General features: G+C 39.8%; 1 protein-coding gene across 1 annotated transcript; it reads right to left on the bottom strand.

Annotated features, from left to right (window-relative positions):
- Positions 1 to 2,140: 2,140 nt before the first annotated feature.
- On the bottom strand, positions 2,141 to 3,579 carry LOC145795759 (uncharacterized). The gene is made up of 2 exons (XM_082880643.1): positions 2,667 to 3,579; positions 2,141 to 2,526 (listed from the first exon to the last, which is right to left on the bottom strand). The coding sequence occupies exons 1-2, from the start codon at positions 3,577 to 3,579 to the stop codon at positions 2,141 to 2,143; spliced, it is 1,299 nt and encodes a 432-aa protein (XP_082736769.1).
- Positions 3,580 to 14,730: the final 11,151 nt, after the last annotated feature.

Here is a 14,730-nt window from a genome sequence, read left to right as displayed (position 1 = left end):
ACCAAACAATTATGCAATGATGTTAGATAACATATGCGGAGAACAAGTTGGCCAACAAAACGAAGAGAGGTAGAAGAAAGTTTGCAAACTTGGTTTCGGTGAAAGATAGTCCACAATAATGCCCAACATCGTAAGTATTTCACGCTACTACTACATGCTTAAATTGGTAGTTTTCAAATTTGACTAAATCTAACAAGATCTTGATTTTTATTAATAGTGTTGATTGTGGAATTATTGTATGATATATTATGCGCCAAATCATAAGAGATGAGCCTATTGCAAATTCTATGGAAGATGATGAAATTAACAATTTTCGAGCATCAATAGTGCATCAATTTTGAATGATTATCCAAAAGCATGGACTGAGGAAGAATTCAACCTCAAAAAAAAAAAAAAAGGGGCTAGAGCTAAGACCTCAATGATGACAATATGGACAACTTTTTGGGGAACTACTGTGAATGATGTATGCAATTTTGGATTTTGTAAATGAAAGAATGGTGAAAAAGTAATTGTAAGTGAAACAATACTAAAAAAGTATTAGATAGTACATGCTATGTCTATTGTTCTAGTAAATTTTACTATGGTTTGGTGATTAATACATTATTATAGCAGGATATTGATTTGACTGGGAATGAACGTTATGGATAGAATACAATGATATAGGTTATACTTGTGTATCTTTGATGATATATGTAGTTGTGTTAGATTATTTTTGCACAAAGATTGCATGATGATCATCAGGGGAGTTTGTGTATTGTGGTAAATTTTGGTGCAGGTTGGAAATGTTTTTCTAAGTGGTTAACATACTGTCTGCATAAAAGTAAAATTTTTTTCTGCATAAAAGTAAAATTTTACTTTAGTCTGAAATATGAAATATGAGTAAATTGTTACACTTTGAATTTGAAAGTAAAATTTTACTCTACATAAAAGTAAAATTTTACTTTACTCTGAAATATGAAATATGAGTAAATTGTTACACTCTGAATCTGAAAGTAATATTTTGCTTCGCATAAAAGTGAAATTTTACTCTGTCTGAAAGTAAAATTTTACTCTATCTAAAAGTAAAATTTTACTCTGTATAAAGGTAAAATTTTACTCTGAAAAAAGAATAAAATGTTACAATCTGAATTTAAAATTAAAATTTTACTCTGTATAAAAGTAAAATTTCACTCTGAAAAAGAGAAAAATTTTACTTTGAAAGCATAGGCTAAGCACAGCCATTTCAAACCTTCACACCTACTGAACAAACTCCCTTATAAGTTCATTTACATGAAACTTATTCAACCACATTAAAAAAATATATTAAAATGTCAAGCTCAACCACAAAGCAAATCAGAAACTTTAACAGACAACCATTCAAGAACATAGTAAAAATGTCTTTTATTACAATGTCTCCTTACAAATCTAGTCTAAAAGACTACTATTATTGCAGAAGAATTGCATTATTTTCATACTTCTATTACAAAATGAATAATTTCTTTCATGGCAATGTCTCCTTGCAAGTCTTCCTATTATGACCGTACTTCTCGCATCTACCACACTGTACTCGTCTTATCTTCTCACCCCTAGATGGAATCCTATTCTTCCTTGGCCTACCAGGTGGCTTCTTACAAATTGGAGGAAGGACAACAAGATCGTCCATAGCTACAAGAGGTTTCTCAACAGTGGGTATTGGATAAACGGACTAAGCATAGCAAGCTTTGAACTTGCTAGTGTAATAAAATGGTTCCACATGTGCATACAAATCACCTCCGCTCTTTTGGATAGCGGTCGCCGTGTGAGCACAAAGAAATCCATTCAATTGCCATTGGTAACATAAGAAAGTTCTATTCAAGAGGTCAACGCTAACCGATGGCCGGGATTGAACCTCAAAAACATGATCACTTGAACGACTAACCAACCATGTTCTTTCACTTTTAAGAGCATTTACTAATGTTGAATCCATCTCCGGACAAAGAAAAGTATTCCATTTCTTAGCTTGTTCTCTCATTCTCGACATCAAATCCATGATCTTCAACCTAATTGAATCAACCATCTTCGCAGTGGGCAAATGGCGAGCTTGACGGATCCATGAATTGAAAGACTCTGCCACATTCGAGTGCATTTCACTGTATTTTTGTCCTTTAAAATATGCATTAGTTCACTTGTCATAGGGCAAATTGGATAGAAACCCACAAACAATCCATTTTCCCTCATTTTGTAATTCTTTCAAGCACTGATTAAAACATCCCACTGTCGGAGCATAAGCACATGAAGAAAACAAAAAAACTATTCTACTCCTGAAAGTATTGTTGAAACTTGGACCAGAGAACCTATCCCTCAAATTCACCTTCAATTGTTGGAGACAAAAATAGTAGTAAACAGTAGGTAAAACCTTGGGTAAAGCCTCCAAAAGTCCAGCGTTCCGATCAGATATGAAGGTAATTGGTCTTTCATCCAACAATATATTTGACAAATGCATAAAAAACCATTCCCAACTGTTTGTAGTCTTCGTATCGACAATTGTCATTGCAAGAGGGAAAAAACCTGAAAAATAACATTTTACAATTACTAAGTATATTAAACGAAAAGGACAAATATAGTAGATTTTTTCTCTAAATAACAGTAACATGTTACTCTGAGAATAAGTAACTTGTTACTTTTGAATAAACTATAGTAATATCTACCTTGATCCCCATCCTTCGCTGTAGCTGTTAACAAAGTGCCCTTATATTTCTCCTTCAAAAAAGTTCCATCGATAAACAATAGAGGACGGCAATGCCTAAACCCTTGAATGGAAGCATGAAATGCAACAAAAAACCTCTTGAACCGTCCACTTTGATGGTGGTTATAGTCAAGACGCAAATAGCTACTAGGATTTGTGCTCATCACAATATCCATATACCATCGAATCTCATCATAAGATATAGAGAAATCTCCAAAAGTAGTAGTCCTAGCTTTCTCAACTCCCAACCAAGCGTGATTGTACGTAATGGTGAGCCTGTATTGATCTGTAAATTGATGCACAACATCAATTGGACAAGTTTGGGGATTCCTACGTGTTTCATTAACATTCAAACTTGGAACCAAATTTGAACTCATCCTTGAGTTTTTAGAAGTATGAACTGTAGCTCCACAAGTATGCTCATCATGTAGAGTCCTAATGTAGAAAAGATTATTAGCACTTGCTAGAGATGCATGTACTAGCCATAAACAAGCTTTGGACTCCCGCATTGAACACACAGCAGTGACCCGACACTTCTCATTCTTCACATAAACAAACTCAAATCCTATCTCAATGGCATATTTACATAATGCAGTCCAGAAATCCTTTGCACCTCCAATAAATCTTTGACCTACATGAGTAACTCCATTCACCCATCCACAAGACAACAAAGTCCTTTCTTCATGTTGACAAAACATAGGAAGTAAATCCATTTCATCATCAATAATGTTGGATCCACTAGCGTCCCCTGATTCTCTAACTCCATGTTTTTCATTTGAAATGCCCATTTCAGTAATAGTCACATCAACCCGGTCAACACCATGGGGATAAACAAGCGACAACATATTCTGAAAATCAGAATCATCATTAATCATGCATTGCGAATGTCTAGGTAAACAGTATGATAACAGTATGCAACCACTGCTGTCAAACCTTTTCAATTTACAACTTAAGAAATCAATTAAATCCTTCAACGTGCAATTTGATACAACCTTGAACACAATGGTACGATCACCATTATAGTGATCCCAGGCTTACCTTCGTTGTACAGTGATCCGGACATGTGTCCGTGAATGTTGGTAGTTGTTTATTTTCTAGTTTGCATCCTTTGTACTTTGTATTTGAGTTATAGGATGTGTTGGGCAGGTTTGTTACAGGTTGGTTGTGTTTGGAAACCAAGTGTTGCTGCCCAGAATTTTGGGCCTTCGCTCGAGCGAGGAGTGGTCGCTCGAGCGAGCGTTGAGTTCGCATCTGGTTCTGGACCTGAGAGTTGCCTGTCTTGGCTCGAGCGAGCTTTCCTTCGCTCGAGCGGTCTGGGTTTTTCTTCGCTCGATCGATAACTTCTTGGCTCGAGCGAGAGTTTTCTGTGTCTGGTAGCTCGAGCGACCAATCCTTCGCTCGAGCGAGAGTGTTTTATATCAGCGGACAGCAGCGTCTAAAACATCACTTTTTCACTTCTTTTCTTTGAGCAAACCCTTAATCCGACACTCTCTCTCTCTAAACTTGCACTCTCTCTAAGGTTTGATCTCCCTAGGGTGTTAATCTAGCCTAGGGCCTTTGTTAAAAAGATAGAGGGCGTTGAGAGCTTCGATTTAATCTGAAAAAGTTTGGATTTGGAGCAAGTTGATCTTGGAGTCTTCATCTCCTTTTTGGCTTAAACTTCAAGGTAGGGATATCCTACTCCTCTCTATGGGTTTTGTCTTTAAATTTTGGTATTTTGAGATGTTGGGTTTGGTTTGGTAATTTTGTGAAAATTTGGGGCTTTTGTGTAATTTTACAAAAGTTGGGGTTTTATTCATAATAAACCTGAATGCATGTTTGGCATAGAGAAATTGAATGAATGTTAAATCATTGATGAAAATGGGACCTAAGGGTTGAAATGGTAATTATGGATAATGGCCTAATTACATTGTTTAATTAATTGGGATAATTAATGGTGAGAAATGAGGAAATGAAATGTTGATTGAATATCCTTTTGTGCATTTATTTTCTGTTTAGAAATAACTGCTTCGGGCTATCGGTGGAGGATAGTCGTGATTGTTGTAGACAATGCATGATGATTAGGTAAACTGAAACTAATCAATGAAATGTGTCATGGAACTTGACGGTTGATAGAATACATTATTTGTATGTATTGGGTGATTGTATATAGAACCATTGTGTTTGTATACGTTATGTGTAGAGGAGGAGATAGGGGATGTACTCCGCGGTTTAGGGGAAGATAGGGGATGTACCTCTAAACCGGATAGGTATTGGGAGGAGATAGGGGATGAACTCCGTAGACAGAGCTCATATGCTTGTCTAGAGAAGTGAAGATAGAGCTCATATGCTTATCTTTGTGAAGTGAAGTGTGGATACAGCTTGTATGCTTATCTGTGGATATTGTTGATATACATATCTGTTGAGAATGTGAGATATAGTTTTTATACATATCTGTGGAAATGATAATAGAGCTAGCATGCTTATCTATTGAAAAAGGAAAATGAAAAGTAATTGGAACTTGTAAGTCGTTGACATAAATATGTAATTTATGTGATTGTATCAGTGTTGACCAACTATCAATTGCTAATGTTTTAGCCATTGTCCATGGTTGGTTTAGTGTATTTCTACTGGGCTGTGGCTCACCCTATATGGGAATATCATTTTCAGGTACAGGAAGCATGCCACCTCCAAGGACATAGCTGGGAGGCTAGTGGCGGGCATAGTTTTGTCATTTTACTTTTGATGTATTACATGTAATTTCAAGCCAAGGGCTTAATGTGTAAACGAGTTAGAACTCTTTGTTGTAACCAAGTGTTAACTTGGAAAGCTGTAAGCCCGTAGGGCATTTTGTTATGAGGTTAACATGTAATACTTATGTAATGGAACTTTAATGAATGAAAGAATGTGGTTAGTTTATATGTAAATGCATGTCTTATCTGATGGGTTTATTGTTATTATTTTGAGGGCGTTACAACTTGGTATCAGAGCGTACCGGGTTCGAATACTTTGGGTACGTGGGAAGTGATTAGGATCACAATGGGTTTGTCTCGCTTGATAGAGACTTAGATGTAGTATCATATGCTATGTGCTTAAATGCTAACATGCTTATGTGACTATGTGGGTATGGGATTTAATTTCTAGGATGTTGATTGGATCCTTGAGTTTCTGGGAGTCTTGTTGGAAAAGCACTTGATCAATGCTATTTCTAACCGGAACTCTAGTAACGCCTCGGGACTATCATTATCCGGAAATGAAATTCGTGAGTGCTTATGTGTTTATGTGCTTATGTGGAGTGAATTACAGTTGTCCACGCATTAGGACGTGAGTGTTTAGTTTCGGCACACCTATGAATGTGCTAACGTTCTGTGTTACCTTTATTAGGATGTTAGGACGAGGAAGAGGTGCTAGGCGTGGTAGACCTGCAAGGCAGGAAGTACCGTCACAGGGTGAGATTCCGGCAGTGCAGGAGGGAGTTGGGCAGGCCAATGTGGCCGAGCCAGTGGGTCAGCAGGCTATGGGTGCCTTGGCCAGAGAGATAGCGGGAGCTTTGGGTATTCTTAGAGCTGGGAATCAGGCAGCTGAGACAGGGCCTTCCTTCTTGAAGAGGGAGTTCTTTCGGTGTAATCCGGACGAGTTTATCGGGGATCCTAAAGAGCCGCTTAAGGCAGATGAATGGCTCGAACAGACAACGAAGACGTTTGAGATGCTTGGCATCGAGGACGGAGCACTGAAAGTGACCTTGGCATCCTTCCAGCTGAAGGGAGATGCGGGTCAATGGTGGAAGTACGAGAAAGCTCGTGTTGGTGGTACTTGGGAGGCGTTTATAAATGCTTTTCAGGAGAGGTTTTTATCAGCAGCAGCTAGGGAGAAGCTGAGGGATCAGTTTAGTCGGCTTAATCAGCAGGGCTTGTCAGTGGCCGAGTTTGAGGCTACTTTTACCAGTCTGTCTAGGTTTGCACCTGAACTGGTGGCGTCTGAGGAACGCCGTTGCTATGAGTTTGAGCGGAAGTTGAGGCGGGGCCTCAAGTTGAGAGTTGGTGGGTCTTATATTCGAGACTATAGACACCTAGTGGATGCTGCAGCTCATATGGAGCTTATGATGCAGGAGGAGGATGAGGGTCAGAGAGGCTCCAAGAGGAGCCAGGATAGTCAGAGTGATGGCAGGAGACAGAAGGGTTATAACCCTCAGCAGTCTCAGGGTGCAGTTTCTAGATCGACCTTTCCAGTGCCGAGTGGAGGCTCGGGGAGAGGCAGTCAGGGGGAATTCACTTGTTACAAGTGTGGCCAGCTGGGTCACAAGGTTTCTGTTTGCCCGCAGAAGGGTGGGGGTCAGAAAGCTGTTTCTTCTTCAGCTAGACCGCAGAGTCAGAGTTTGGGCAGGGGGCAGCTCTTGACTTGTTACCAGTGTGGACAACCTGGGCACATGAAGAGGTTTTGCCCACAGTTGAGTGCCACTTCGGGAGCGTCTGGTTCTAGGCAGACGCAGGGTTTTCAGCCAGCTCAGTCTGTGCAGGCCTCGAGGGCCAATCCGGGAGTTTCGTCATCCCAGTCTGTGCAACAGTCTTTTGCTCCGAGAGGAGAGCAGGTAGACCAGGGGCCTACGGGGCGCGTGTATGCTGTTACTGCGCAGGATTTGGTACCGGCTCCATCAGTAGTGAGAGGTACTTTTCTGTTTTGCAACTCAGTTGCTAGTGTGTTGATAGACACGGGTGCATCTCATTCTTTTGTATCTGCTGCATTTGCATCTGTTTTGGAATTGGAGTTAGCACAGTTAGCATCTCCTATTTGTGTGGTATCGCCTTTGGGTGGTGAGTTGATCCTGAAACAGGGTGTTAGAGGATGTGATATAGAGGTTGCCGACTATAGGCTTCCTTTTCCGTTTGTTGTCATGCCCATGAAGGGTTTTGATGTTATTTTGGGTATGGACTGGTTATCGTCATACCGGGCTGTTATTGATTGCTACCGCCAGAGGGTTACATTATGTACCTTGAGCGGGGAGTGGTTCCATTTCTTGGGAGACCGGGTTGGTAGTGTTTTGCCACCGGGGTATGACTCGCGAGGGCGAAGTGAGCTTAGTAGTCTACTTGCCAGCTTTGAGAGTGGTGAGAGTGGTGAGACCCAGGTTGTGTTACCGAGGGTGGTTTGTGAGTATTCGGATGTCTTTCCCGAAGATCTTGTTAGTTTGCCACCTCACCGAGAGATAGAGTTCTCTATTGATTTAGTGCCTGGTACGGCGCCGATTTCTATGGCACCTTACCGTTTTGCTCCAGCAGAGTTGGTTGAGTTGAAAGTTCAGCTCCAGGAATTGCTCGATAAGGGCTTTGTTCGCCCTAGTGTTTCACCGTGGGGAGCACCGGCACTCTTTGTTAAAAAGAAAGATTGCGCCTTGAGATTGTGTATTGACTACCGGAAGTTGAATCGGGCTACGGTTAAGAATAAGTATCCTATGCCCCGTATAGATGATTTGTTTGACCAGTTGAAGGGTTCCCGTTGTTTCTCTAAGATAGACTTGAGATCGGGTTACCATCAGTTGAGGGTCAGGGAGGAAGATATTCCTAAGACGGCATTCCGTACGCGGTATGGCCATTACGAGTTTCTGGTGATGCCATTTGGGCTTACCAATGCACCGGCAGTCTTTATGGACTTGATGAACCGGATTTTCCGGGAGTTCTTAGACCGATTTGTGGTTGTTTTCGTGGACGATATCCTTATCTATTCGTCTTCTGAGAAGGAGCACGAGGCACACTTGAGAGTAGTGCTTGAGTTGCTTAGAGCTCATAGGCTGTATGCCAAGTTCGGGAAGTGTGAATTCTGGCTAAGGGAAGTCAAATTCTTAGGCCACGTGGTATCCGGGGAAGGGGTGTCTGTTGATACGTCCAAGGTTGAGGCAGTGCAAGGTTGGGCACAGCCTAAGAGTGTGTTTGAGATCCGCAGTTTTCTGGGATTAGCTGGGTATTATCGTCGGTTTGTGAAAGATTTCTCCAGGTTAGCGTCACCGTTGACTAGACTGACTCGGAAGGGAGTCAAGTTTGTGTGGAGTGAGACTTGTGAAAAGTCGTTCCAAGAGTTGAAAGTTAGATTGACCACCGCTCCGGTATTGATTATTCCGGAGAGAGGGTTGGGTTATGCGGTTTATTGTGATGCCTCACGAGAGGGTTTGGGTTGTGTGTTGATGCAAGAGGGGAAAGTGGTAGCTTACGGCTCACGTCAGTTGAAAATACACGAGAAGAATTACCCCACACATGACCTAGAGTTAGCAGCTGTGATCTTTGCCTTGAAAATCTGGAGGCACTACCTTTATGGTGAGAGGTTCGAGGTATTCTCGGATCATAAGAGTTTGAAGTATCTGTTTACACAGAGAGACTTGAATCTGAGGCAGAGGAGATGGATGGAGTTCATCGAGGATTATGATTTTGAGTTACATTATCATCCGGGAAAGGCCAATGTTGTGGCCGATGCCCTTAGTAGGAAAACCATTAGTGATGTAGCTTGTATAGCCATCCGGGAATGGGAGATGTTGGGAGCACTTGGCGAGTTTGATTTGCTACTGGGCGAATCTGTTGAGGCTGCGGCCTTGTTTTCTGTTGTTGCACAGCCTACACTTGTGATTAGAGTGTTAGAGGCACAGAGAGGTGACCTTGAGGTAGAATCCCTCCGAGAGAAGATCTCTAGTGGGAAAGTTGAGAAGGGTTTGACGGTGTATCCCGACCTGAGTGTGAGATACCGAGACCGTTTGTTTGTACCGGAGGCTTGCCGAGAGGAAGTACTCCGAGAGTTTCACCATTCGCGCCTTGCGGTGCATCCGGGAGGTACTAAGATGTATCAGGATTTGGGTCGCCAGTTTTGGTGGCGGGGTATGAAGAGAGATGTGGCTGTTTTCGTATCGAAATGCCTTACTTGCCAGCAAGTGAAGGCCGAGCATCAGAGGCCAGCGGGTTTGTTGCAACCCTTGCCTATAGCCGAGTGGAAGTGGGAGCATGTCACTATGGACTTCGTTGTAGGTCTTCCGAGGACTCAACGGGGTAGTGATGCTATTTGGGTGGTTGTAGACCGGTTGACTAAGTCGGCGCACTTTATGCCTATGCGTGTGAGAGATTCGGTAGATCATCTTGCCGACTTGTATATTCGGGACGTAGTGAGATTGCACGGGGTCCCAGTGACGATCGTCTCAGATAGAGATCCTCGTTTTACTGCTAGGTTGTGGCAGAGTTTGCAAAGTGCCTTGGGCACTAAGTTGACCTTTAGTACGGCTTATCATCCTCAGACTGACGGGCAGTCCGAGCGTACTATTCAGATCCTCGAGGATATGCTTCGGGGTTGTGTCCTGGATTTCAGTGGGACGTGGGAGAGGCACTTGCCATTGGTAGAGTTTGCCTACAACAACAGTTTTCAGTCTAGCATCGGTATGGCACCGTTTGAGGCCTTGTATGGCCGACCGTGTAGGTCTCCAGTTTGTTGGGCCGAGGTGGGTGATGCACCTTTGTTGGGTCCGGAGTTGGTTAGGGAGACGACGGAGAAAGTTGAACTTATCCGTAGGAGGCTTGTTACAGCCCAGAGTCGACAAAAGAGTTATGCCGACCGTAGGAGGAGACCTTTGGCGTTTGAGGTAGGTGACCATGTCTTTCTGAAGATATCACCTAGGCGAGGCTTGATGAGATTTGGGAAGAGTGGGAAGTTATCCCCTCGGTTTATTGGTCCTTTTGAGATCCTTGAGAGGATAGGTGAGGTTGCTTATCGGTTAGCCTTACCGCCGCAGTTGTCCGGAGTGCATGACGTGTTTCATGTGAATATGCTTCGGAAGTATAAGCCAGATCCATCACATGTGCTGGATTGGAGCGATTTAGAGGTAGATGAGGATGCCTCGTATGAGGAGAGACCGGTTCGGGTCTTGGATAGGCGGGATCAGGTCCTGCGTGGTAAGACCATTCCTTTGGTGAAAGTCTTGTGGAAACATCACGGAGTGGAAGAAGCCACTTGGGAACGTGAGTTGGAAGTCCGAGAGAAATATCCGGACTTGTTTGTTGATATGTAATCTTGTATTTAAATTTTACATTTTGTTGAACTTAAGAGCTTTTATATATGTCTTAAGTTGTGAAACATTGAAAATGTTTTGGTTATTGGAAGTATGTTTTGGAACTTACCTCATATGGAAGTTGAATGTAACATTATATGTGTTGAATATATTGTTGAAATTGGAAAGATAGTGCATAATGTTAATGCATGTTGAAAATACATATGTTGTTTACATATTGTGATATGTCTCTTGTTAAAGGGATGAGATGACCGGTAATGGGTCGAATTGTTGAATGTTCAAGTGTAACATTGTTTAAAATGGAGGAAAACTTGTTTTTTTGCAAACTTGTGCTTAATTTCGGGGACGAAATTCTTTAAGGGGGGGAGGTTATAGTGATCCCAGGCTTACCTTCGTTGTACAGTGATCTGGACATGTGTCCGTGAATGTTGGTAGTTGTTTATTTTCTAGTTTGCATCCTTTGTACTTTGTATTTGAGTTATAGGATGTGTTGGGCAGGTTTGTTACAGGTTGGTTGTGTTTGGAAACCAAGTGTTGCTGCCCAGAATTTTGGGCCTTCGCTCGAGCGAGGAGTGGTCGCTCGAGCGAGCGTTGAGTTCGCATCTGGTTCTGGACCTGAGAGTTGCCTGTCTTGGCTCGAGCGAGCTTTCCTTCGCTCGAGCGGTCTGGGTTTTTCTTCGCTCGATCGATAACTTCTTGGCTCGAGCGAGAGTTTTCTGTGTCTGGTAGCTCGAGCGACCAATCCTTCGCTCGAGCGAGAGTGTTTTATATCAACGGACAACAGCGTCTAAAACATCACTTTTTCACTTCTTTTCTTTGAGCAAACCCTTAATCCGACACTCTCTCTCTCTAAACTTGCTCTCTCTCTAAGGTTTGATCTCCCTAGGGTGTTAATCTAGCCTAGGGCCTTTGTTAAAAAGATAGAGGGCGTTGAGAGCTTCGATTTAATCTGAAAAAGTTTGGATTTGGAGCAAGTTGATCTTGGAGTCTTCATCTCCTTTTTGGCTTAAACTTCAAGGTAGGGATATCCTACTCCTCTCTATGGGTTTTGTCTTTAAATTTTGGTATTTTGAGATGTTGGGTTTGGTTTGGTAATTTTGTGAAAATTTGGGGCTTTTGTGTAATTTTACAAAAGTTGGGGTTTTATTCATAATAAACCTGAATGCATGTTTGGCATAGAGAAATTGAATGAATGTTAAATCATTGATGAAAATGGGACCTAAGGGTTGAAATGGTAATTATGGATAATGGCCTAATTACATTGTTTAATTAATTGGGATAATTAATGGTGAGAAATGAGGAAATGAAATGTTGATTGAATATCCTTTTGTGCATTTATTTTCTGTTTAGAAATAACTGCTTCGGGCTATCGGTGGAGGATAGTCGTGATTGTTGTAGACAATGCATGATGATTAGGTAAACTGAAACTAATCAATGAAATGTGTCATGGAACTTGACGGTTGATAGAATACATTATTTGTATGTATTGGGTGATTGTATATAGAACCATTGTGTTTGTATACGTTATGTGTAGAGGAGGAGATAGGGGATGTACTCCGCGGTTTAGGGGAATATAGGGGATGTACCTCTAAACCGGATAGGTATTGGGAGGAGATAGGGGATGAACTCCGTAGACAGAGCTCATATGCTTGTCTAGAGAAGTGAAGATAGAGCTCATATGCTTATCTTTGTGAAGTGAAGTGTGGATACAGCTTGTATGCTTATCTGTGGATATTGTTGATATACATATCTGTTGAGAATGTGAGATATAGTTTTTATACATATCTGTGGAAATGATAATAGAGCTAGCATGCTTATCTATTGAAAAAGGAAAATGAAAAGTAATTGGAACTTGTAAGTCGTTGACATAAATATGTAATTTATGTGATTGTATCAGTGTTGACCAACTATCAATTGCTAATGTTTTAGCCATTGTCCATGGTTGGTTTAGTGTATTTCTACTGGGCTGTGGCTCACCCTATATGGGAATATCATTTTCAGGTACAGGAAGCATGCCACCTCCAAGGACATAGCTGGGAGGCTAGTGGCGGGCATAGTTTTGTCGTTTTACTTTTGATGTATTACATGTAATTTCAAGCCAAGGGCTTAATGTGTAAACGAGTTAGAACTCTTTGTTGTAACCAAGTGTTAACTTGGAAAGCTGTAAGCCCGTAGGGCATTTTGTTATGAGGTTAACATGTAATACTTATGTAATGGAACTTTAATGAATGAAAGAATGTGGTTAGTTTATATGTAAATGCATGTCTTATCTGATGGGTTTATTGTTATTATTTTGAGGGCGTTACAACCATACTTGTATAACAACATAAGAGGTGGAACCATTTTACAAATCTGTAATCAATTAACAGTAAACATTTACTGTCAATCAAAGTAAAATTTTACTGTCACTGTCAAAGTAAAATTTTACTGCCACTACAATTTGTGTTTAGTTTGAATTGATAAAATTTTACTGTGGTTTAATGTAACATTGTACTATATTTTAGAGTTAATTTTTACTATTTAGTTTGCCAAAGATTGACAACTCATACAATGTGTCACCAACACAACTTGAAACATGAATCTAAAAGTGAAATTTTACTCTGCATAAAAGTAAAATTTTACTCTGAAATAAGAATAAAATGTTACATTCTGAATCTAAGAGTAAAGTGTTACACCCTGAATTTAAAAGTAAAATTTTACTTTAAAAAACTAGTAAAAAGTTACACTCTTAATCTAAAAGTAAAATTTTACTCTGTATAAAAGTAAAATTTTACTCTGAAAAACAAGTAAAATGTTAGACTCCGAATATAAAAAGTAAAATGTTACTCTACACAAAACTAAAAATTTGGCAGACAATGAACTTGTTTGGTGCAACTTTTTTGCTAGTTAAAAATTGATAACTAAAACGCATAAGCTAAAAGACATATCTCCCCTATCTTCTCAATAATCAAAATTTTGCTGTCATTCTAACACCAGAGTAAAATTTTACTCTTATTGTAAACAGAGCAATAGAATCAGAGTAAAATTTTACTTTCATTCTCTGAAACAAAAGACAGAGCAATAGAACCAGAGTAAAATTTTACTCTCATTCTCTGAAACAAAAGACAAAGCAATAGAACTAGAGTAAAATTTTACTCTGATTCTGTCAAACGAAATCAAATCAAACACAACAAAAATAAATCAAAAAAAAAAAACAAAAAAAAAAAAAAATCAACAAATCAACATACCTAATTAAGAATAAAAACCTCTACAACTCGATCAACAGTCACAAATCTTAATGAAACTCTCGTTTAATTGAGAGTGTTGATCATCGGCCACCAAGTGAGAGATGTTCGGCTGCGAGATTTTCAAATTTGGAGATAGTCTTCATCGATTTTGTTCCTAATTTCGTTCCTACGAAATCTTTAGCTCAAATTTCAAAATTTTCAAACGTATGATACCTATATATATAAGGGCAATATTGTGATAAAAAAAAATAGAAATTATAAACTGTCCTTATTAAGGTAGGCATTTCCTACTCAAGGGCTTTTTGAAAGAAAATTGATTGGATTATCCTTTACCCTAATAAAAAGGCCCAAAAGGGGGGCTTAACCAAAAATCCCTAAAGTCTATACGATATGTCCTTTTTAAATATGTACACCATAGTAACTCCCTAATACATATGATAATTATAAGAAAGCGAATATTTTTAGTACGTCCCCCTTATATTTACCTTGTTAGGCATTTTCTTCATATAAGTTATACATGTTGTAGATGTATATAATTTTTTGGTAGAATAATGACAATTTATAATTCATAAATGAAATTGTACAATTTTGTTGTAATGCTATGCATTTTTTGCAGTATAATGTTACACATTTTGTAGTTCAGTATTATTGTAAGTCATAAAGATACATAATTTTATTTTTAAACTATAAATTATCAAGATTTATTAGGAAATCACGTAACATTTATCACAAAATATATAAAATGTATTTAAAAAAACAGTTTAGATCCTTATATTTCTCACAAG

The sequence above is a fragment of the Camellia sinensis genome, chromosome 7, assembly GCF_055761805.1.
Source record: "Camellia sinensis isolate YWXY chromosome 7, ASM5576180v1, whole genome shotgun sequence".
Lineage (NCBI taxonomy): Eukaryota > Viridiplantae > Streptophyta > Magnoliopsida > Ericales > Theaceae > Camellia > Camellia sinensis.
The sequence above is the reverse complement of the archived record's forward strand: the minus strand, read 5'-3'. Positions and strand labels throughout refer to the sequence as shown.